Below are 26,128 nucleotides of genomic sequence, written 5' to 3'. Positions count from 1 at the left end.
CGGATCCCACAGAGGTTTTAAAATAGCACTGAAGTAGGAACTGAACAAAATGATAGCCATGATAAAGTGACTCGGGAGGGATTTAAATTCTGCCTCTTATGAAACAAAAGAGATTAATTCACACTCAGTATAGCAACTGTTTCAAGAAACCTGCATAGTCTGATGTGGCAGAAACCAAACCTTTCTCTCCAAAAATTAATTGAATGGTGCTTGACTCAGAATATATTGACAGAGCCAACGGAAGTTGATCATGGAAAACCATGACTTCACAGTTGAGAAAACCCCATCCCATTATCTCCTGCAGTCTCTCAGAGGTAAAAGCCCAGGGATGGTCCTAATCATAAATTCGCCGGCACCTTCAGACCCATCTGGTCCCGTTCGCTAAGCACAGCACAGCCACCTGTTGGCCAACCACACGTAAGAACTTGGAGAGGTGAGATGGATGCGCCCCCATGGCGAGTTGGGCGTAGAGGGGCAGGCAAGAGATACTGACCTTTGGAGGAGCGGAAGTGTTTGCTGGGGGCGGTGAAGCCTCGGGTCCCGTGCACGTTCACGGCTGCCACTCGGAACTGGTACCACCTGCTGGGCCGTATGTCGGTCAGCTGGACCCGCTCATCCGTGGTCTGAGGGGAAAGTCACAGAGCACAGAGATCCCCTTTATCCTGACGTGCCCGTCAGGTCTGTTTTAGAAACACAGGCACTCATCAGCCCATGCAACACAGCCTCGCCGTGCCCCGCCCTCCTGGACGAGAGCAGCCCGTCCTGCTCCGGGACGGGAGGGGCTGTCGGGGACCAAGGAATTCCTAGGGAAGGTTCCAACTGCTTGCTTCCATTCATAGCTATTTTACCTCAAAGAGTCAAAGCTCTCTGGAAGTCAAAATCTCGTGACAAATGCTTGGGCTGTTTTAAAATCTGGTGACTAAATACAGCATTGGAGAGATTTCATCAATAAATTATACTTATGAATGAATAAATACATGAAGTAAACATGACAGTATAGAGAAAATGAAATCGCCTTTAGTTTATAGAAGGGAAATGCCTCCTACTTGCGTGCCAAATATAATTTTGGAAGTATGTACGTGAACCCACACGCTTAAATTCTGGAAGTGCATTGCAACCCAAGACTTTTTTGTTTAATTTGAGTAAATCATGTAAGATCTGCAAAGAGTCGTGCTCCTGAAGGGTGAGGGATGTTTCGTCCAAGAAAAGGTCCAGAGAAGAAAACTGGACAATGGGACAGGTCCACAGGTCTTGCTGTCCCTACAGCTACGTCCCAAGACATCAAATAACTTGAGCATCTTCCCACTGCCCTCCCTTTCCTCAAACTCAGGGCAATATGCCTGCTTCCAGCAACGTCCTAGGGTAGACGTGAAACCTTGGCCTTGACTCCGAGGGATAGACGCCCGAGTTCTATGCCTCACGTGCGCCAAGTGCCGAGCTCAGCTTGGCGCTCGGTGGATAAAACTGGGAAACTGAACTGAAACGCTCCTAAAGCTGAGTTTATAATAACTTATTGAAAAGGATCGTCATGTGTATTTTAACATTCAAAAGAAGCTAAGCATTTCCGAGATCAAAGGAAGAAGATGACCTCAAGTGTGGCTTTCTACCTCGTTTGGCAGAATTTGAGATAACATTTTCACTGACTTGTTTGTCTAGTTTTAGCTTTCAATTTAAGGAACTAAAGCCAGCATGCTAGCCACAGCATTCAGCAGACAGAGAAAGGAAGCATTACATGTGGTATTAACTAGTGAAAATAGTAATAATCACAGAAATGATAGTGCAAGGTCTTTCCTCTCTCCGAATAAGAGGATATGAAAGAGAAGGGCTTACCATCAGTTACTTTCATAAATCTTCAAATTTATAATCTGGAAATATTTGGAAATTGCATAATTTGGAAAAGTTACAAATGATACTGTAGCACTGTTTCAGGGAGAATGCCATGTAAACCAAATATAATTTCAGGCTGTATTCTGAACATCTTTATGTTTTGTTAAAACACAATTTTTGAACAAAATAGGTATGGAATAGAATTGCTAAATTTATCTGACCATTTTTTCTTCCCCCCCCCCCCCCAATTTAAGATGTTTCTCTTAATATCACACTTCTCAATGATTGGGTGGTATTTAAAGTATTTTAGCGTTTATACTCTCTGAGATGCTACTATTGCGAAAGGGACCAAATTCTTCTCCTAAACACCTGAATGCTGACATTTATTTTATATTTACTGAAAAAAAATCATGGGAATCTTGTCCTGGGAGAAAAAAATGACCTGATCAACTTCAGGACAGAATTTCCCCCTATAGACCTACATGTAGAGAAGGCATTTCACTTGCTGAAAAGCCTGAAGCAGTTGCATATTGAGAATTTATTCTTTTCTCCATCCGTGGAGTCTGCCTGCAGCTGGTAGTCCATTTAACAGCTCTTAAAAAGAAAGAAAATATTTTGCTTTTCACATCCACAAGACAGAAGAGGTAAAGCACTGGGAAGATAAACTCCATCCAGGTGGCCTCCCAGTTGGTAAGCTGACCAAGAAGAAGAAAGCACTTAGGGGAGATTGATGAGCTGCTGGCCGCTTCCCACTAAGTAGTTTTGTGATATGAATCTTCCTCCCGCCACGGAAGTCCCATGCGGAATAAAGGCTTAAATGTAGGAGAAATAGAGGAGAAGTCGTTGAGATGATCGAACAGCACACTGACGAGTCCTACGGGTGTTGCATTTCCCTCCCTCTAGTCGGTTTTAAGTTTATCTCAAGGAAGCGTACTCCTCGGAATAAATGTGAACACTCATTAGAAAACCGTCTCCCTTCCACGTGCGCTGTGAACACATTAAGCCAAGTTTCTCGTGGTACCCGGTTACACCTACAGAGCCCATCCCATCTTCCGCCAACATGCAGGGCACGTCCACCTTGGATTACGTGATTTCGGTGCTCAGGTTGTTTTGACCGCGGCACAGCAAGCTAAGTTTCTCTCCGTAGGCGAAGGAGACACTGCCTCAAGGGGAAAACAATGCCTATGAAGCACTAACCTGGGCTACCGTCTGCCAATGCGTGGCGTCGTCTTCACTAGGATGGATTCCATAATTCCATCTTCTTTGTACCACGTAGATCACAGGCTCAATTGAAATATTGAATTTTGAGGACCACTTAATCTCCAGCTGCCCGGACTGCAGTTCTGTGAATCGTAACTCCTTCCTGGGCTTCAGGGGGACACCTGAAACAGAACCGCGCCGGTTAAAACAGCCCGTGCGTGACTCGGAGTGGGGTGAAAGTTGAGAAAGAAGATCTACGGAAGAGACAAATCTCATCTCGCGACAGCGGATCCTCTATTTCCTTTCTTAAAAGCAGCTTCTCCCTATCAGGGGTTCACATTTGAAATCTCCTGACACGAAGTTCAGTTTCGCTCTCCCAGTTTTTTAGAGGGTCTAAACTGATTCCTGATTCTGAACAAGGTCACCTCTAGAGCAATTCCTTTATGCGTGTTCTTCCAAGTAAATCCTGTTACCAAGCTGCACCAGTGGAGGCTAACCCGGAATTCACACGGGGCAACAGTCAGGAGGAGGCTTGAGTCCTCTTTCCCACGTAACACGCTCCGTCTCTGCTGACAGATCCTAGGGTCCTTAAAGCACGGTTCTCAAGTTTGCTCTCCTCTCTATCTGAGCGAGTTTTCCTCGTAAGGAAAACATCATAAAGCCCAATCCTCTCACGTGGTCAAATCTTGTAAGAATGGTTTCCGAAGCATGGGTCTTGTGGATTCTCCAACTGACTGCTGGACCTCTGCCCCACTGACTTACCGTCTACAATTGGAAAAAGATGAATTGATAATGTTTGGTTCAGGCATGAGTGAGTGCCTGGCTTCAGAAGTCCCTCACAGGTGCCTCACTGGAAAGTAGTTCATCATTTTGATTCCTTTTTCCCCCTACAGTGCATGCAAGTTGCCTGGTAACTGAAAGATTTAAGAACCACGGTTCGAAATAGCAGCCGTTATGGAAAGGGAGTTTTAAAACAAATTTATAATACTAACAGGACATATGAAACTAACTGAATTAGGTAGGGTCTACGGCATCATGATGTTCAATGCCATCCAAACCAAGAACACCAGCTGCATTAAAATCATGCTTTGCTGAGAACGAGTATTTGCCTAAAGCACTGACAACTAAGCATTGGAAATGGTTAGCTCAGAACGCTGCATTAATTTTTCCGTTTCTTGAGTTTAAACTGAGAAAACTAGAAAATGTGCAAATACAAAATATAAGCTCTGATGCATGTTAGTGATGTGGCTGAATTCAACTCATTTCATTCTGATCTTAATCCAAGCCAAATCTTGTGCTGGGAACTTTTAAAGGCATTAAACACTGAGGTGGACAGAGTTGGATAATTTTAAAATGGCATATGTATATCTGCTCAAAAGCTCACTGACTCTTAAAAACTATTTTCTAGGGCTTCCCTGGTGGCGCAGAGGTTAAAAATCCGCCTGCCAATGCAGGCGACACGGGTTCGAGCCCTGGTCCGGGAAGATCCCACATGCCGCGGAGCAACTAAGCCCGTGCGCCACAACTACTGAGCCTGCGCTCTAGAGCCCGCGAGCCACAACTACTGAGCCCACGCGCCACAACTACTGAAGCCCACGCGCCTAGAGCCCGTGCTCCACAACAAGAGAAGCCAGTGCAATGAGAAGCTTGCGCACCGCAACGAAGAGTAGCCCCCGCTCGCCGCAACTAGAGAAAGCCCGCGTGCAGCGACAAAGACCCAATTCAGCCAAAAATAAATAAAATAAAAATAAAATAAATAAATTTTTTAAAAACCCAAAAAACTATTTTCTGAACAACCACAGTCACCACCCCTATTGCATTCTCCATGTTGATTTGCTGGCGGGTTGTTATCTGTACGTTGCCCTTCACTTTACCATAAAGTTGTCTCATGTGATCCTTGCTGTGACCTCATCAACTGGATGAAGGGTGGAGTAGCTACATTCTGAGCCCCAGGGAATTGAGTCTGAGGAAGATTAAATAAATTGCCTGGAGCCATGACCCATCTCTGGTTTCTCCCTGAAATTTCTGCCACATTTTGGATTAGGAAAAGCCACTTAGAAAGGTAGAGAAACGAAGGGGTTTCCGTAGCTCTGCAAGTCCCTTGGACATTCTGACTCTAACGTCCTTGAAGTTCCTGGTTGGTGTGGGACTCTTCCGTCCTAGTCTTTGCTCCTGCTGTGCCCCTGCAAGAGTCTTTTTCAAGCTCATGTCAGAAACTTCTCGGTGCATAACCTTACACTTACGCTTCCATGCCCAGAATATTTCTGCAGAGCAAGTGATTCTCACATCTACCCCCAGTCCCTCTCTGGGCTGCAGGACCTCAACCACCTCTCAAATGCCTGTCCCCAGATACGCCCCTCCTTCTGAGACGTAGGTCTTCATGACATCTCTAGGCTGTTGGACATCGAAGGGTTCCCAGAACCCTTTGTCTTGTGCTTGCACCTACCAACATCCTGTGGTTTTACTGCAGAGTATAATTTCAGGAACCCCTCAGTCATCCTGTCTCCATGGTGACCACCTGTTTTAGGCACTTTCCTCTCCTGTCTGGACCGTCACCATAGCCTCTAACCCATCTCCCTGCAAGCCAATCTCTTTTCTCTAATTCCCTCTTCACCCTATTTGTGGTTATTTTCTTCAAGTGGAGGAGAGAGGCTCTCCTTCTCCTTCTCAGAACGTTCAAGCGCATCCGTTTGCTACAGAAGGGAGGGAAACGTCTCTGCATCTCACTCAAGGCATCCATCTTCACCACCACCTACCAGTTATCTTTCAGTCGATCTCGTGGTACATTTTACGTGTCTGTCGCACACCTGCCTTTACACCCACAAACACACTGCCAGGCACTCCCTACTACCACGGCCTGTTCACGGTGTCTTCTTCACTCTGAAATCTCTTTCCTTCTATTTTCGGACCACAGACCCCGGAATACTTCCAGGCTCAGTCCAAATGCCACCCTTCGGAGCCACTTTCCCTAAAGCTCCCAATTGGAAAGAAAGGCTCCATTCTTCTGCCAGCTCTTCAGCATTTAACCTGTCACTGTCGAAATGCACTTAACTGCCTCCCTCCACAGCCAGCTCGTGTACTGATGTCTGTCTTCCCCACAAAGCTAAAACCCCAGAGGTCAAGAACCACATCTCCTCAATTTCCACGTCACCATGTCCTCGTAGAGAGCGCTCTGCAAGAGCGAATGGCCCGGAACTGTTCGCTGAAGAAACAGCCCAACCCGCTGTCTTATTCTTCTCTCAGGTACACCTGGGGACGTAAGAGGACTCGGAACATTTACACACATCTTTGGGACAATGGTAAACCCCTCTCTGCTTGAGAGTCACGGAGGGGAAGGAGAAGACTTATCGCAGGCGTTCGGTGCCACCTTCTCTGGAGTGTGTATCCTTTCAAGGAGCTCACATCTCCTTTTCTGTCAAGGTCCTATGGCTCAAACATTCCTTTACTTACTATTTAAAGAGACGATGGCTGGCTAGTTCCTGAACCTCACAGAGCACTTTCTCTGAGAGCACTTTCTTGGCTCTCCATGGATAATCCTCTAGCGTAAACGCAGCTACAGTAAATCCTCGAGTCGCTGAAGCACCCTGAACTCGTCGGCAGCAGAGCTGCCGCTGCTGAGTTGCATCCGCACCCCCGTGCTCTGAGGCTTCAATCTTGAATATCATTCAACTACCAAGAGCCTTCATGGCACACGATGACTGTCAGGGCACTGTCAGTTCAAATTCCTTCATCTGAGAATCTCTTTAATTATGATGTGCAATGGTCTTGCAATTTGCATTTTAAGAAACGGTCCATCTGGTTTGCATTAGGGTCAGCTGGCTCCCCTGATTGGGAGTCACTGCAGCCCTTGGCTGTAATTGTGTGCAGATGGGGCTCAGGCCTGGACCCTCAGCCCTCACGTCAGTCCTTTCATAGTCCTTGCGAGCTCACCCAGCATCCCGGCTGCATAACCAGATGCAGAGGATGGATCTGTCCTCAGTGTGGTTTTTATTATGTAAATGACTAGGATCTTTCTTTTCTAGTATTTCTGAACGTATTAGTCGTCTGAAATCTAAAGTATTCTGTTAAAAACTTCAAAAATGCTATCATATAACATCCCACAATATATGACAATATCGGTGCATTTTTTTCTCCTTTAAAACATAACAAGTATTTTGGTGAAATCAAAGGAACAGAAACCCAATGCTTCAAAAAATGTTGAAACTCTGCTGATAGAAAACTCAATAAAGACAGACCATCAGCAGGTGCAAATCATCACAACATTTGACTGTTCACATAAATATACTTGTCACAAGTCTAGGTATGAAAATGCAGCAAGATACTGTGTTCCGGGCTTTCCTGGTGGCACGGTGATTAAGAATCCGACTGCCAGTGCAAGGGACACGGGTGCAAGCCCTGGTCCGGGAACATCCCACGTGCCGCGGAGCAGCTAAGCCCGTGAGCCGCAACCACTGAAGCCCGCATGCCTAGAGCCTGTGCTCTGCAACGAGAAGCCACCGCAATGAGAAGCCCATGCACTGCAATGAAGAGTAGCCCCCGCTCGCCACAACTAGAGAAAGCCCACGCACAGCAACAAAGGCCCAACGCAGCCAAAAATAAATAAAATTAAATTAAAATTAAAAAGATATTGTGGGGCTGCTTCCCTGGGGGCGCAGTGGTTAAGAATCCACCTGCCAATGCAGGGGACATGGGTTCGAGCCCTGGTCCAGGAAGATCCCACATGCCGCGGAGCAACTAAGCCCGTGCGCCACAACTACTGAGTCTGTGCTCCAGAGCCTGTGAGCCACAACTACTGAGCCCGCTTGCCACAACTACTGAAACCCGCACGCACTGGAGCCCGTGCTCCGCAACAAGAGAAGCCACCACAATGAGAAGCCTGTGCACCGCAATGAAGACTAGCCCCTGCTCGCCGCAACTAGAGAAAGCCCGTGCACAGCAATAAAGACCCAACGCAGCCAAAAATAAATAAAATAATTTTTTTTAAAAAAGATATTGTGTTCCAGGGATAATATCTCTCATAAGGACAACTGTACTCAAGGAATTTGTGTTTACATCACATTAAGGCACTCAGTCACGATATTCAAAATGTGAAAAGTTAATGTGTGAAAAGCGGCCCATCTCTAAAATCCTGAGGTTTACGTATTTCAAATACTAAGAGATTCATGGAAATAGTAAGTCAACTCCATCATCACATCAGATCTTTTTGGGAAGAAACAAACTGATATAGGATTAATTCCTGGTTAGCACCTGGTAAAGAAAAATGACTGCTGTGTCACGGCCACCTACCTAACTGAAGGCCACAAACTACTCTGAATCTTTACATTTGGAAAACAAGTTCAGCTTTTCTCTTTCCCTCCCCAAACCAAATGTCCCAGTTGGGAGTGAGGAGAGGCAGTAAGATACTAAAGCATCACCTCTAGACAGAGGACAGTCCAACTAGGCTGTAAACCAGACCTAAAATAGGGGAGGATCAAAGGAAAACCAGTGCCCCAACGAACCGGAGCTTGTGTTTCACCCATAGAAGACCAGCTTGTGAATTTCCCACAGCCTCACGAAGGTGTGCGTGTCAGAGACTAGCACCTTCGGGCCTGGTTTACCCATGGTAACATGGTCAAGTCTTCCAGGGGGCTGCTTCTAATAGTTTTACTTGAAGGGTGAAGGAAAAGCTCTCTTTTGTTTTCCTTTGTTTCAAACCCTAACACCAGTCTGTAAAGTTAACTCAGGCATCAGGCAAGGACGCTTCTCACAGCATAACCCAAATTAGATGCGCAAATGTAACACGGGACATTCTGTTATCATTTTTTCAAAACACACAGTGTTTTGAAAAACTCACGTTTCCAGCATATATAAAGCCTTCGAAGGTATGAAATCAGCCTACACCCCATCTTCCTTTCTACAAAAGTGGACCAGACAGAAAGGATATATGTGTTTCCATGTATTTAAAAAATTTTTCATTAACTCAATAAGCGATAAAAGGAAAAACAGGACAGCGGATGGCACGTAGCAATTTATGGCAAAAGTTAAGAAAGTGGTTGGTCCACTTCAGTGAGTGTGTGCGTATGACCACCTTGACGAGGAACTGCTGGGCCGGGTGGAGGTTGGTGTCCTTTGATTTTGCACCCCCGTGCTCACCCAGTACAGGTCATAACCAATGTCAGGCACTGCCCATAACTCCTAACACATAGTCAGTAATTACTAACTGAGCTGAAATGTGTCAGTACTTGGAGATCCAGGTGACATCAGTCCCTTTTAAACTCAAAATGGGGAAGACGTTAAGAAAATGCCCTCTGGGATTTCCTATGAGATGACACTTCAATAAGTATATAATGAATGAATGAAACGGACGTGAGGAACTTACAGGTTTGCCCAATAGAATTTGGTTCTTCACGAGGTATACTTTGTATCTAATTTAAATATTACAACTCCACAAACTAGTTGGAAATAAAGTTCAAAGAAAAAAAAGCTCCATGTTATTTATGAGCCTAAAAACTACTGATAAATCAGTGGTTGTATCAGATTTAATCTATTTGATCTTGATCTATCTTTTACTGGAGCTATAATATAATAATACAGGGGTGCCCAAACAGGGCTTGAAGTTTAGGGTCCTATTACAGTAGCTGGATAGACTCAAAATAAAAATGACAGGAGAGCTGGCCCAGGTGGGAACAGGCATTAGACGCATCGCTGCTGCCAACCCCTGGATTCCCCTCAGAGGCGGCCTGCGACCTCAGCCTCAGCACTTGTGAACTGACAGCAGGACTGGTGCAGCTCAACCAGCGGTGGAGCTCCCTCTTCCTAAGGAAAACGCCTGCACAGACCCGGCGCGAGCAGAGACAGGCAGGCAAGCTCGTTTCCCACCGGTTGTTTTGGGGCATTAATAAGGGGGCACTTATGAAGGTGAGAAGGACAGTGACAGCTGGGCCTCCAAAGGTTGTCAGGCTGATTTGCATGCATGTTGATGGCTGGATACATGTTTTTCTCCTCACAAAGCCAAGCGCTGGGTCAGGAAGGACCCTTTCCCAGAGAGGCTGGCGCCATCAGCACCAGAACCCTCTTTTTTTTCTTTTTTGCGGTACGCGGGCCTCTCACTGTTGTGGCCTCTCCCGTTGCGGAGCACAGACTCTGGACGCGCAGGCTCAGCGGCCGTGGCTCACGGGCCCAGCCGCTCCGCGGCACGTGGGATCTTCCCGGTCGCTTCCCCTGCATCGGCAGGCGGACTCTCAACCAGTGCGCCACCAGGGAAGCCCAGAACCCTCTTTTGATGACTGTCAGATGCTCTCAGGACATGGAAGCCAGCCTTCATTCAGAGAGCAAGGAAAAAGTCTTTATGTAGTGTGGGTGTATATATATATATATTTTTTTTTTTTCCAAAAGAATACTATTTTATCCTTGTGCTCATTATGCAAAAGTCACTGTCAGGTCAACAGAGTCTTTTTATTCTATTTGCGGTTAGCCCTCCATGAATTGCCTCTGTCCACAAACACCCAGGTCAAGACTTACTTGTAGTAGAAAGGCGACTTCGGCACTTGAGAAAAGCCCATCGAATTACGTTTAAATTGCAGCTATCTTTTAATCATTAATCATTTATGCTGGCCCTTTGTAGAATATTTCCCTTATTCTAGGTGAACCAGGCATACTTGAAATTCATACTGACTCTTCACTGCTTCCACATGAAAAGCATATTTTAATTTATATTGAGTCCTTTAACCGCCTCACTTTTAAAACAAAAAGGGTTTTACAAATGGGTTTTCAACGATCATTCTAAAAGCATCCTATTTTTATGGTAAATGCTGATACTTCAATAGCAAATGTTCTATAATAACAGAACAGGTTTCATAATAGTAGCCTTTTAAAAAATTAAATGGTGTTAGATTGGGCAGGAGTGATTTTATGTAGTTTATAACAAAAGGCATGGAAACAATAAAACTTTAAATCCATTAAGGAAACGTCAGTCTGTTAAGAAAGGGAAAGCAGCAATTATTTTGAATCTGAGACAGTATTTGTGCCAGGTTTCCAAGGATCTTAGGGGAAAAAAATGGAAAACTGCATGGATTCCACAGATTTCAGTTAAGAGTATTTCCGAGTGGCAGCTGGAGGAAGATGGCGCAGGTATGTGTCTTCTGGGAGACCTGAATTGTTATAAGCCTAAGAATGGACTTCTGAAAATAGTCAACAAGCCCGTAATGCAGAACCGGCATTGCAACAACATACACTTGATGCGTGAGAGGGAAAGTGCGAGAGAGCAAGAGAGATTTCTTTCTACTTATAATGAATGATGCCTAGTGACCGATTCTATTTTTCTCTTCAAATGAGACCCAAAAAAGTAACGAAATGTTATGTCTCCCATAGTATGCTTTCTGGCATGCCAAACTATACATAATACAACAGCATGGGTTTAACATACAAGCACTTTGTCACACTTACAGAAAGAGGCATGTAACAGCATAAAGGAGTTAAGTGCTCTAGAAACTGCCTATGGATGTAAACCCTTACATCGGCTAAATTGTTTGATAACTTGCATCCCTATCTTTTGGAAGAGGGCAATTCCTCCATCTGGGAACTTAAGATACTAATCAAAATATTTAAAGTTCCCCGCAAGCACACTTCTGTTCTTGGATTGTGCCAACAGAAAACCCACAATACTCATGCGTCTATTACGTGTTTTTCAGCTGGGCCCCATCGCCAGCCTGTTTTCCAAGGATGTGAATACAGTTACTCCAAGGTAGCGAGTGGAGCTTCAATCATTTACTCATGTTGGAGAAAAACACAAAAAAAGTTCCTGAATTGATGGTGGCCTTCCTACATGTTAACTTCTAAACGAACTCATATGATATAGCTATTATTTTGTAATAACTTTAAATGGAGTGTAATCTATAAAAATACCGAGCCACGATATTGTACACCTGAAACTAATACTGTAAATCAACCATACTTCAATAAAAAAATAAGAAGAATTCCCATGAAGGATTTACTCCACCCCAACAGGAGTTCACGGGGGCTGATTTCTATGGTCCAGTAAGTATTTTCAGATGTTTGTATGTGGCACAAGGTACATTTTCTTACAGTTCTCGCTTTCCTTCCAAGTCACATCTTTGACATCCTTCCTCACACGCACACAGACCCCCCTGTGACCCTGGAGGTCCCCTCGCCTACTCCGCTCTGCTCCTTACCTTTGTACAGAGTCTTGGGCACCTGGCAGGTGTGTCCACATCCATTGGAACAACACTTCTTAACCCCAGAGCATTCACTGTCCACTTCACAGCTTTCGACACAGGCGGCGGCAAAGCCACTGGCCTTCTCGGGAGCTGGGCAATCCCCTTGCTTTACCGACAGGATGTACTTGAGGAACTCACAGCTGGTCAGGCATTCATAGTTCTTCTTGGGGAACAGAGGCTGGGAGAGAATAGAAAAGAATTCTCCCGTTAAAGACACACGGAGTCTGATTTCCAAGGCGTCGGAAAGGCAGGTCAAAATTCTTACTCCATCAAAGTCTCCCTTGAATTGTTTACAAAGTAAATGTACTTGCTTTCTTTCCCCCTAAAGAAGTGATCTTTTATGCTAATTTTTTAAAGGACTATGACCCATCACTTAGAACTTTATTTTACATGCAACAGATACACATCAATTACACATACATGCATTCACAGATTATTGTTACATTTTGAGTTCCGATATTGTAAATTTAATGTACATCGAGACATCAATACTCTGACAATTAAATACCAGGGAAAAATTTCACACTCTAATTTAACTACCAAAGGTGGAAAACTAGAAACACTAGCTAGAAAAAGTATAATTTCAAGGTCTGAATTAGAATTGTAGATGACAATAAAATTGATTGTTAATAATCATATACAGGGCTTCCCTGGTGGTGCAGTGGTTAGGAATCCGCCTGTCAATGCGGGGGACACGGGTTCGAGCCCTGGTCCGGGAAGATCCCACATGCCACGGAGCACCTAAACCTGTGCACAACTACTGAGCCTGCGCTCTAGAGCCCACAAGCCACAACTGCTGAAGCCCACGTGCCACAACTACTGAAGCCCGTGCGCCTAGAGCCCGTGCTCCACAACAAGAGAAGCCACGGCAACAAGAAGCCTGCACACCGCGACGAAGACCCAACACAGCCAAAAAAAATTAATTCATTTTTTTTAAATTAATGATACATAAAATTTGAAAAGAACATGAATTGACTGGATCAAAACTGTGTCTCAATGCAAGAACTTCCCAGGTAAAACAGAAGAAAGGTCATGCTTTCAATACTGAAGTACCACAAGTCTGTAGCTAGTTAATTTAAATTAAAAAAAGAAACTTTATAAACATTTAAAGCATCGTCAGTTCTTAAGGCTTTTCTCTCTTGTGCACTTTCACAGCTCATTTTTCCGTTAGCTACTAGATGTTTTACTTCATTCGTTTTTTTTTTTAAGGATACTGAGTTGGTATGGTGTGGGGTTCTTTAATATAAATTTATTTTATTTATTTATTTTTGGCTGTGTTGGGTGTTCGTTGCTGTGCGCGGGCTTTCTCTAGTTGTGGGAGAGCGGGGGCTACTCTTCGTTGCAGTGCGTGGGCTTCTCGTTGCGGTGGCTTCTCTCGTTGTGGAGCATGGGCTGTAGGCACGTGGACGTCCATAGTTGCAGCACATGGGCTCAGTAGTTGTGGCTCACGGGCTTAGCTGCTCCATGGCATGTGGGATCTTCCCAGACCAGGGCTCGAACAAGTGTCCCCTGCATTGGCAGGTGGATTCTCAACCACTGCCCCACCAAGGGAGCCCTTCATTGGTTTTTGAAGTTCTCAGTTCAGGTCCAAATCTAAGTTAGGAATCAAAGAAGCATGTGAAAGGATCTGGAACAATTATAGAGTTTTGGCCAGCTTTCCTCTTTCAACAAAATGTATATATTACATGCACTGACGAAAATACTTAAGTTACTAAAACCATCGGCCCCTGGCACACCGGCTGAGATTTGCAAGTAGACATAATTTTTATTAAACCTGGCAAGTGTTTACTGCTTGATAAGTTAGCAATCACAGGGACTTAGTTTGCACTATGTATAATCAAATCAACTCACGGCAAACTTCTTCACACATGAAAACGGAGTATAACTTGGGAATCAGATAACAAAGTAAGGGCTGTCTGTTCATATGACTCTAACCATCTTCATGCCAACTGCCACGCCCTTGAACTGGGAGGGACAGGAAAGCAGGAGCTGCTATCTCCTCCCCTTACTGATTTACCCACCGAGCTAATTACTCACCCGGCCAGAGTTAAAAACAAATAAACAAAAACACTGGCGGAGACAAATCTGCAACATTTGTTCCCACTGAGTGTAAAAGAAGAATGATCATAATTAGCACAATAACTTGGATCTTCCAGTTGATGTAGGGTTGTTCTGTACAATTCTTTTCCTTTTTGCTATGGAAAATGTGATTTTTTTTTGTTGTGGGGGGGTGGCTATTTTGAGGTCCATGGAAACAAATCAGGAATCAAAGAAAGTTCCTCTCTGCACTGGAGCTTTGCTAGACTGGTCCCTGAGCTTGCAGTGTTCCAGATGACATAATGAATATTATATTAGATTGTGTACCCGGAGAACTAGGCAGGGCTGTACCAAGTTAGCTCCCAACAGCTACTCAGCAGGACTGGACTCATGGATGTATCTTTTCTTTTCCCACTGCTACACGTTTCCTGTTTAACATTTCCAAATTCTTCTGTTATTCTGATCATAACGTTACAAGAGCCAAAGACAGAGAGGTGGCTTTGCTTCTCCTACAGCGTGACATCCACAAGTCTCCAACATGCCCCCACCAGGCCCAGTACTGAAATCTGCAGGGAGGGAACTGGGCCCCCTTGGAATTTATAAGAAAGAAATAGTCTTCAGCCCTTGAACTTAAATGAAGATCATCTTACAAATACGTGAATTTGGTAATCTCACAGAGGCGTTCTACTTAACTCTTCTATTTGTTCAGCTCTACTGAAGGCAAATTTTGATGTTCTCTATCAATTATCTTAGATAATCCTCTTGGATTAGGTTGAAAAATATTAATAGTCTGAATATAAATTAGAGAACATATGGTATCTGTGCACAAGGTCTCTCCCCATGTCTTTAACCATTGCTTAATGAGAATTTACCACTGAATGGAATAAGGACAAAAATGCTCATAGGTGATAGAAAACGATGTGTGAACATTAGTACTCTAGACATAAAGGAAATGTGTAAATTGGTCCCCTGATCACCAGTTGGAAATCCTGTGAGCAAAAGATCATTTGGGCGCAGGAAAAGAAACTTCTGACCTTTAAGCGTGTCATATTTCTTGTGCCATTACGAGTTACTCACAGACTCGTCAGGAGGGATGTGGACATTTTAAAGGTGCGGGTTACCCAAGTCACAAGGAGCGCCATGCCCCTCAACTTCACAGAAATGAAAACACGCATGGCAACAACAGATGCGCCTACTGAATGCTGCATTTCTTGTTTATACAACTGCTTCCAGTCTGTTAAGGCAAATTATGAATTGTAAAACTATGTAACTACAATTCCTTTATAAAACTATTCATATGAATAATTTCACACAAATAACCATTTCGCCAGGTCACTGGCTCGAGTTTAAAATTTGGAGAAAACGTATTTACTATGCTGATTAATTTTTGTTTGTTTTTTTGTTTTTTTCTGCCCTGTCCATATACAAAAATAAGAGCGGAATAGTCTTCAAAGATCACGTATTTTTCTAGGGTAGTTAGTGCCTAAAGGATGTCATTATGCATCCAAGGATGGGCTCAAAAAAGCAAAGAGGTGAAGGAAAATGCCCTTGGGTGCATTGCATTAAGGGGAAACTCCCCCATATTTTAACTAACATTCTACACGATACTAATTAATTCTTATAAGTCTCTCCTACATCCTATCTCTTAGCCCAAAACGCAAATGTGTTTTCAGTGCCTCACCTAGGCAACACACTAAGCTGATCTTTCTTGTGGCAAATGGTAAAAACGAAATGAAATACTAACAATAGTAACTAACTGTTTTTGGGTGCAATAACATAATTTGTGCAGCAATCATGGGATGATGAACACAGACACATCAAATTCGGTAACATATACTAATAGGTTAGAAATCCTATAAATATGAAGCCTCAGATATGGAGAAAACTCTGCATCTGGTGTCTCGTTCAATTCACCAGAACTGCACATGTGCCCAATCTCAATACACAGCCTTGGCAAAGAGCCAGGGCCTGGGGGCTGTCTCCTGGCTCCAGCCAACACACAGGCGTGCAACCTTCAGTGTGGACCCCTGAAGTGAGCGCCACACCATCATCACCACCATCCCCGCCACCCTCACCAGTGACGACCCGAGGAACCAGCCGTGGTAGGTCATCGCTAACAGCTGCCGAGGGTCTCCCACCCCGTCACCTCTACCAGCTGCTTCCCTAGCTCACCCCACGTACTCCTCCCCAGGCCCTACAGCCAGGATTATTTCCATTTCACAAATGAGCAGACAGAAGCTCGGGGAGGTCGTAATTTATCCAAAATCACAAACAAGTAAGAGTGTGGGCCAATGTTTATCTAAGGGCTGCCCTGTATCTCAGGGTAAAATTAGAAGATGGCTAAGCCAATGGCTTTCAACTTGCTTCCCTACTAGGATAACCTGGGGACTTCTAGCACTCCGGAAATATCCAGGACTAGAGCAGAGGGGAAAAATGCACGCGGGTGCACAAACACACACACTTATATACCTGTATATATGTAAATCATATATATATAAATCAAAAGGGCAGTTATACTCCACGAATACTGATAAGAATGGGCAACGCTGAGATATAGCTTGCACTACTGAACTCTGAGGATAAAAATATAATTTTTCAGGCATCCAGGTAGAAAAGGCAAGTTCATTATGATGGAGAAAATAAGGTTTCTCCCAGGTTAATTTGTCCCTATAAAATGTAAGGTGTGACGGCAATACAGCAATGGCCATATAATACTAAAGAATATATATATATATAAAATCAGCTAAGTTGTTATTCAAATAAACATGTGACAAATATTCTCAAAGACATAAAGACTCAGAGAATATAACACTCATGAACCTTTCTTGCAAAACTATGCAATGGTAAAATTCAGCTGTTCCACAAGTTGACAGAAATAAAGAGTAGATGGGCTAGCACAGCACCCCCTGAAAAAAATATAAAGCGTACACTTATATATTATGTGAGAATAAAGTTTGTGCAAACCCATTTGGACATCAGGTATAACAGTAGGCAGAGCCTGTCATGAATAATCTCAAAGAAAATGGTATCTTTTAAAAGACACTGAGACATGATCTAATTTAGAAAGCCAAAAATAAAGAAATTAGCATAAAAGAATTACTAATCATTTTGTCATCCACATAAATATAAAACTAAAATTGAAAAAAGTAGGAATTACAGTTTAAAAAGATAATATGATATAATAAAATTAAAAGAATATGCCTTAAAAAACCGGTAGGTTAGAAGGAATGGAGCAAGAAATCTTGAACTTAATTTTAGGACACCCGTACTCAGGGCTATGATGTACTGCAGCAAAACGAGCAGAAGGGAAAGGCCTATGGGGAGAAGTCCAGAGGAAACCAGGTGCAAACTTTCCCAGTGGAGTCACACAGGATGCATTAAATTCCTCCAGCCATGAGTTGTAACAACACGTGTGAAATGCTGTCAACCAGAGAAGTCCAGGGGAGACATGAAGCCCAGAGCTTTTCTGGGGGGCTGGTCACATAGGCACCTCCTGCGTAGCATGTACCAAAACCCAGACTCCCAGAAGGAAACAGGTGTCAACAGTTTAGAAACAGTGCTATTGGTCTGTACTTTTCTTTTTGTGTGACATCCTTGTCTGGTTTTGGTATCAGGGTGATGGTGGCCTTGCAGAATGAGTTTGGGAGTGTTCCTCCCTCTGCTATATTTTGGAAGAGTTTGAGAAGGATGGGTGTTAGCTCTTCTCTAAATGTTTGATGGAATTTGCCTGTGAAGCCATCTGGTCCTGGGCTTTTGTTTGTTGGAAGATTTTTAATCACAGTTTCCATTTCAGTACTTGTGATTCGCCTGTTTATATTTTCTATTTCTTCCTGGTTCAGTCTCAGGAGGTTGTGCTCTTCTAAGAATTTGTCCATTTCTTCCAGGTTGTCCATTTTATTGGCATAGAGTTGCCTGTAGTAATCTGTCATGATCCTTTGTATTTCTGCCGCGTCAGTTGTTCCTTCTCCTTCTTCATTTCTAATTCTACTGATTTGAGTCTTCTCCCTTTTTTTCTTGATACAGACCAATATCACTGATGAACACGGATGCAAAAATCCTCAACAAAATACTAGTAAACAGAATCCAACAACACATTAAAAGGATCATACACATACACATCATCAAGTGGGGTTTATCCCAGGAATGCAAGGCTTCTTCAATATATGCAAATCAACCAGTGTGACACAGCATATGAACAAATTGAAGGAGAAAACCCATACGATCATCTCAATAGATGCAGAAAAAGCTTCTGACAGAATTCAACACCCATTTAGGACAAAAGCTCTCCAGAAAGCAGGCATAGAGGGAACTTACCTCAACATAATAAAGGCCATATATGACAAACCCACAGCCAACATCATTCTCAATGGGGAAAAACTGAAACCATTTCCACTAAGATCAGGAACAAGACAAGGTTGCCCACTCTCACCACTATTATTCAGCATGGTTTTGGTAGTTTTGGCCACAGAAGAGAAGAAAAAGAAATAAAAGGAATCCAAATCGGAAAAGAAGAAGTAAAACTGTCACCGTTTGCAGATGACATGATACTATACACAGAGAATCCTAAAGATGCTACCAGAAAACTACTAGGAGCTAATCAATGAATTTTGTAAAGTAGCAGGATATAAAATTAATGCACAGAAATCTCTTGCATTCCTATACACTAATGATGAAAAATCTGAAAGAGAAATTAAGGAAACACTCCCATTTACCATTACAAAAAAAAAGAATAAAATACCTAGGAATAAACCTACCTAAGGAGACAAAAGGTCTGTATGCAAGCCGCATAGCACAGGGAGATCAGCTCAGTGCTTTGTGATCGCCTGGAGGGGTGGGATAGGGAGGGTGGGAGGGAGGGAGACGCAAGAGGGAAGAGATATGGGAACATATGTATATATATAACTGATTCATTTTGTTTTAAAGCAGAAACTAACACACCATTGTAAAGCAATTATACTCCAATAAAGATGTGGAAAAAAAAAAGAAGACCTGTATGCACAAAACTATAAGACACTGATGAAAGAAATTAAACATGATACAAACAGATGGAGAGGTATACCATGTTCTTGGATTAGAAGAATCAACATTGTGAAAATGACTATAATACCCAATGCAATCTACAGATTCAATGCAATCCCTATCAAACTACTAATCCCTATCAAACTAATCCCTATCCAGAAAATGGCATTTTTTCACAGAACTAGAACAAAAAATTTCACAATTTGTATGGAAACACAAAAGACCTCGAATAGCCAAAGCAATCTTGAGAAAGAAAAACAGAGCTGGAGGAATCAGGCTCCTGGACTTCAGACTATACTACAAAGCTACAGTAATCAAGACAGTATAGTACTGGCACAAAAACAGAAGTATACGTCAATGCAACAGGATAGAAAGCCCAGAGATAAACCCACACACTTATGGTCACCTTATCTTTGATAAAGGAGGCAAGAATATACAATGGAGAAAAGACAGCCTCTTCAATAAGCGGTGCTGGGAAAACTGGACAGCTACATGTAAAAGAATGAAATTCAAACACTCCCTAACACCATACACAAAAATAAACTCAAAATGGATTAAAGACCTAAGTATAAGGCCAGACACTATACAACTCTTAGAGGAAAACTTAGGCAGAACGCTCTATGACATAAATCACAGCAAGATCCTTTTTGACCCACCTCCTAGAGAAATGGAAATAAAAACAAAAATAAACAAATGGGACCTAATGAAACTTAAAAGCTTTTACATAGCAAAGGAAACCATAAACAAGACGAAAAGACAACCCTCAGTATGGGAGAAAATATTTGCAAATGAAGCAACTGACAAAGGATTAACCTCCAAAATATACAGGCAGCTCATGCAGCTCAGTATCAAAAAAAACAAAACAACCCAATCCAAAAATGGGCAGAAGACCTAAATAGACATTTCTCCAAAGAAGATATACAGATTGCCAACAAACACATGAAAGGATGCTCAACATCATTAATCATTAGAGAAATGCAAATCAAAACTACAATGAGGTATCACCTCACACCGGTCAGAATGTCCATCATCAAAAAATCTACAAACAGTAAATGCTAGAGCGGGTGTGGAGAAAAGGGAACCCTCTTGCACTGCTGGTGGGAATGTGAATTGATACAGCCACTATGGAGAACAGTATGGAGGTTCCTTAAAAAACTACAAACAGAACTTCCATATGACCCAGCAATCCCACTCCTGGGCATATACCCTGAGAAAACCATAATTCAAAAAGAGTCATGTACCACAATGTTCACTGCAGCTCTATCTACAATAGCCAGGACACGGAAGCAACCTAAGTGTCCACAGACAGATGAATGGATAAAGAAGATGTGGCACATATATACAATGGAATATTACTCAGCCATAAAAGGAAACGAAATTGAGTTATTTGTAGTGAGGTCCACCTAGAGACTGTCATACAGAGTGAAGTAAGTCAGAAAGAGAAAAACAAATACCACAGGCTAACACATATATATGGAAAATATTTTAAAAAATGGTTCTGATGAACCTAGGGGCAGGACAGGAATAAAGATGCAGATGTAGAGAATGGACTTGAGAACATGGGGAGGTGGAAGGCTAAGCTGAGACGAAGTGAGAGAGTATCATGGACATATATACACTACCAAATGTAAAATAGATAGCTAGCGGGAAGCAGCCGCATAGCACAGGGGGATCAGCTCCGTGCTTTGTGACCACCTAGAGGGGTGGGATAGGGAGGGTGGGAGGGAGACACAAGAGGGAGGGGATATGGAGATATATATATGTATATGTATAGCTGATTCACTTTGTTATAAAGCAGAAACTAACACACCATTGTAAAGCAATTATATTCCAATGAAGATGTTAAAAAATAAATAAATAAATAAAATACAGGGAAGAAAAAAAAAATAGTTTAGAACAGTGAGCCCCTCTTCTCAGTTAGGGATTGGTGGGAAAATCTCCCCCAGCCCAAGTTTCCAGAAGCCAGCCAAGGGCCAACCTTTTAAGCAGGAATTTCTAACGACAGGTTTGCTATGATAACTCCTCTGCACAGGTAACCATGGCTATTTCCAGAGGGTAGACTTTGGAGTAAAGGTTAAGTTTTAGTGTCCTGTGCAGTTTGTTATATAAATGTTTCGATGGGGCATATATAATTTCTATAAAAAATAAAGACATTATACTGTTTAAAAAAACAACCCAAACTACCAGTTGTATCTTTCAAGGAAGGCATCTAAATGCTAAGTATGCATGGAATAGGAAAAAGCATTCTCAGTTCAAATGTTTCTAATTTATGCTTGGAAATGAAGTTATAATTTGCTTGGAAATGAACTCAGTTACACATCCTAATTTATTAAATGTGATTACAGTTAATTTGGTTCCCAGGCAAACTGTAGACCTTGGCCATGAATACTGTAAAATTAGGAGAAAATCAGAAACATGTATTTGAAAACAGTCACTTTCCTAGGAGTACATGTTGCTTTTGCTAAATTAGAGTCATCTTTACATATGTTTATCTCGGCTTCCTCTTCCTTGGCTTTGCTATTTATTTTGAAGGCAAATGTGACACACTGTATGAGGTTATCAATGGTCAAATTCTCCACTGGGAGCGTCACTCCGGAATCATGCTGGAAGATCAAAAATAATTCCGAAACTTCAAAATTTTCTAGAGAATCAGGGACAGTTAGGACACTTGATAGACAACCATCTCCCTCTCTCCCCTTCATCCTGCATTTTGTTACTACGAGCTACCAGGCACATCCATGAATCATTAGCCCCGCGAAGCCTTTATATACTGACTCAGAAGCCAAACTGGCATTCTAGGTACTGGGAAGCTACTGATGAACAGAAGAAAAGCAGGACAGTGACGCCGCACTATGCTTACAGTTCATGTCTCTACTAACAAGCAGGTGACATCATTAAGCAGTTTCATTTGTATTCAAATAGAGGTAGACACAGGCGGTAACGCAGGTACACACACGTGAGGTCGAAAGAGGATTAGACAAGGAGAAAGCTTTTAAGGTAGGTCGTCAACACTTAGCACGAGTTAACTGGGTAAGCGTGGTGTGGAAGGGCAGAGGGCTATTCTAGAAGGAAAGAATGACAAGTACGAGGGCAGAAGCAAATACAGGGTACTCCATTCACGGCACGGCAACTACATCAGTAAGGCAGGAGCTGCATGCTGTGGTGACAACATCAGTGCCGCGCGTCCTGGTTTCTCCAAATGTAAAAGGGGAATAACGATAATACTTATTGTGTTCTATTACCCTAAGCACTGACGTACATTAAACACTTGGCACGGGTTCTGCCACATAATCATGCTGAAATTAGTGCTAGCCCCGAAAAGAAGTATTACAGTTTTAAAACATCATTCTAGAAATTCTACGAAAACAAAAACGAAAAAACAATGAGAAACACAAGAGGTTAATTATAGATTACCTAAAATACTCATATGAAAAATTTCTTTTGAGGAGGAATAAATTGTCAAGTTGTTAAATGTACATATTTACTCTGATTTGTAGTTTTAAGTTTCTAACATGTTTCCATCTCAGAGAATTTTGCAAATCCTGTCCCATCCAAGTTACAAGCAAAATCATACTTCAGAAAAGAGATACACTTTCACAGTCTTAGAAATTATAAAAGGTCTGTACTCCCAATTCCAATGTCAGCCGGGGCGGGGGCATTCCCCGCACAAACACCAAGCAATTCTCAGACCCTCGCTGGGTGTTTACACAACTCAACTCAATTGTGACACTATCTTCCTGGAGACGGCATCAGACCCCACAGGTCACGGGCTCAGTCCTACAGGACGACATCCCCTACTGCCTCTGCACAGGCCAGTTCCAAGTTCAGGCTGTCGCCTGTGCTTCTGGCCAAAGGGTTACAGATTGGAGGTTCCGACAAGCCCCACTCAGGTTCAATTAGTTTGCTAGAGAAATCAGAGAAACATTTTACCTACTGTATTACCAGTTTCTTACAAAAGGATGTAAGGCGGGAACGGCCAAACGGAAGCCGTGCATAGGGCACGGTACGGGGAAAGGACACAAGATACTCTTCCCAAATCTCCACGTGTTCACCAACCAGGAAGCTCTCTGAACCCGGTCCTCTGGGGGTTTGATGGAGGCCTCATTACCCGGGCATGACTGAGCAGCTCATGAGCCGCTGAGGACTGAAGTCAATCTCCAGCTCTTCCCCCCTTCCCTTAAGTCAGAGGGTGGGAGGAAAGTTCCAACCCCTAACTACAGGGTTGCTCCACTGGCAACCAGCCCCCTGTGAGCAGGTGCTTTGCCAAGGTCACCTCATTAAAGTAACAAAAGACACCTTGTGAGAGCTCTCACCACTTAGGACATTCCCGAGGACCTCTGTGCCAAGAAGGGGGTCGAAGACCAAGTGCATATATTTCTTCTTATAAATCACAGGATCGCAGAAATCTTCCTTGAAATTTCTCTTCCTTTGTTTATACACTACTATATGGATAGCATACTTTTAGACTGATGGTACCATCGCAAAGTGAACTAGAAACTAATGTGAATAGAATGTTATTTCCTCATTATAATGTGCAAGGGAAATTACAAATACCATAGGTTAGCAAAAGGGTTCTCAGCAGAAGTGGCTTTTGCCGCACAGAGAGTATGAAAAGGCAAGGCCTGGAGACATTTTTTGGTCCTTGCAACCGGGAGGGGAGCGCTCCTGGCATCTGGTGAGTGGGTAGGACCCAGGGATGCCGCTACAGATCCCACAGTGCACAGGACAGCCTCAAGGCAAAGAAGTATTTAACCAAAAATGTCAAGAGTGTCGGACTTCAAAGACTCTGGATTAGAGCAATACATTGATTAATTAGCCAGAAAAGCACAAATGTGAAAGGGAGATAAGCTTCCATCCCTCTCCGGAGAAGTCCAGAATCCTCTGTAGGAGACAGACTTTGAAACAACAAAACCACGACGTCATACGCACTGTCACAGACATGTACAAATCCCGCGAGAACAACGGGGAGCGCATATTCAAAACACGTCTCGACAGTGTCCAGCAGTGTGCCATACGACAGGGGCAAGGAGAAGGCAGTCACGGCTCTGCTTCCACTCTGCCTGCCTTTCAGGAGCGCGAAAACGTAAATGACCATATCAGATACTAAACACAGGAGAGACACGAGCTCACGCGAAGTTGTCAAAGAAGGCGCTCAGAAGATGTGACAGCGGTCTTAAATGAAGAAAGGCAGGGGTGAAGAGGACCGTCTGAATGTCAGTGTCTTTTCAGCCATAAAGAACCAACTGTGCAAAACCAGAGTAGTCAGGGCACAGTCTGGAGAGCTTCAATTCATTTGGTTTATTTGCCAAAAAACCCTCTACGTATGCCTGTTGAGGAATGTGGGGACTGACCTTCTGGAAACAACCATAAAACTGGACAGAATATATGTAACAGCAGACAATGGCCAACAGCTAGCACGGGGCTGTACGCCCTGAGAGAGCACACAAATGAGGTGAGCCCGGAGACGGCCGGTAATGCACGGCTGCGGGTAGGTTCAAGTCCACAGGGCGAGGAGGGGTGACCCAAAGGTCATCCTGCAGCTTTTCTGAGTCGAGGAGAAAGAGATCAAAGTTTGAGGAGGCTGAAACGAGTAGGTCTTGTGGGCAGAAAATCAGGAAGGATGGAACTAGGCAAAGAGAAACCCAGAGAGCTGTGAGGGACCCCTCAAGTTTTGGGCTGAATAATGCTTTCTTTTAACATTCTTTTTTTTTTTTTTTTATCTTCTTTTCCATTATGGTTTATCCCAGGACACTGAACAGAGTTCCCTGTGCTCTACAGTAGGACCTTGTTGTTTATCCATCCTACATGTAAAAGCTCACATCTGCTAACCCCAAACTCCCACCCCACCCCTCTCCCAACCCCCTCCCCCTTGGCAACCACAAGTCTGTTCTCTATGTCCATTAAGTCTGTTTCTTGAACTTGCATGAGGTGAAAGCACACGAGACCGGGGAAGGAACAGACAGAAAGCACTAGAGCAAGCAATTCCTGGAGTTCTAAGCAGGCTACTACCTCACATTCTAACCGTCAGAGCAGAAAGGATACATAATACACAGGGCATCGGATAGAGTCCTCAGAAAAATATCACTATAGTAATGCGGACAAATTAGCCCTAGACTAAAGGCTGCTCTGAATCTGCCCTCAGAAAGTTTAAAAGCAAGTCTCTACAAAAGCAAACTGATCTCAAGTAACTACATGCCAGAACGATCGAATGCTTTTTACAAAATACAGCAAAATTCAGAACATGAAAATCTGACATCCAATCAAAAATCATCAGGCATGCTGGACTTCCCTGGTGGCTCCGTGGTTAAGAATCCAGCTGCCAAGGCAGGGGACACGGATTCGATCCCTGGTCCGGGAAGATCTCACATGCCACGGAGCAACTAAGCCCATGCACCACAACCACTGAAACCGCGTGCCACAATTACTGAAGCCCACGTGCCTAGAGCCCGTGGTCCGCAATAAGAGAAGCCACGACAATGAGAAGCCCGCGCACAGCAACGAAGAGTAGCCCCTGCTCGCCGCAACTAGAGAAAGCTTGTGCGTAGCAATGAAGACCCAAGGCAGCCAAAACTTAATTATTTTAGAAAAAGTACTTAAAAAAAAAATCATCAGGCATGCAAAGAAGCAGGAAACTATGACACACAAGCAAAAGGGAAACAGAGAATCTAAAGAAACAGAGCCAGAAACAACACAGGTGATGTAATTAGCAGGAAAGGACATTTATCGATAAAAGGTTATTATAAATATGCTCTATATGCCCAGGAATGTAGAGGAAAACATCGACACAGAGAGGAGAGGAACAGAAGATGCAGGAAGGACCTGCATGGAAC

The 26,128-nt window shown here is 43.3% G+C and overlaps 1 protein-coding gene across 1 annotated transcript in view; it reads right to left on the bottom strand.

Moving 5' to 3' along the window:
- ANOS1 (anosmin 1) overlaps nucleotides 1-26,128 on the bottom strand; it is a 190,515-nt gene that overhangs the window by 44,296 nt on the left and 120,091 nt on the right. Inside the window, exons 4-6 of the mRNA XM_029240257.1 lie at nucleotides 12,198-12,420; nucleotides 3,025-3,209; nucleotides 494-623 (exon numbers count right to left, since the gene is read on the bottom strand). Of these exons, the coding sequence (XP_029096090.1) occupies nucleotides 494-623; nucleotides 3,025-3,209; nucleotides 12,198-12,420 (538 nt within the window). The remainder of the gene's footprint in view (nucleotides 1-493; nucleotides 624-3,024; nucleotides 3,210-12,197; nucleotides 12,421-26,128) is intronic.

This window comes from Monodon monoceros, unplaced genomic scaffold (assembly GCF_005190385.1).
Source record: "Monodon monoceros isolate NGI ecotype Baffin Bay Population unplaced genomic scaffold, NGI_Narwhal_1 Super_Scaffold_22, whole genome shotgun sequence".
Taxonomy (NCBI): domain Eukaryota; kingdom Metazoa; phylum Chordata; class Mammalia; order Artiodactyla; family Monodontidae; genus Monodon; species Monodon monoceros.
Note: the sequence above shows the minus strand (reverse complement) of the source record. Positions and strands in the feature narration are given on the sequence as shown.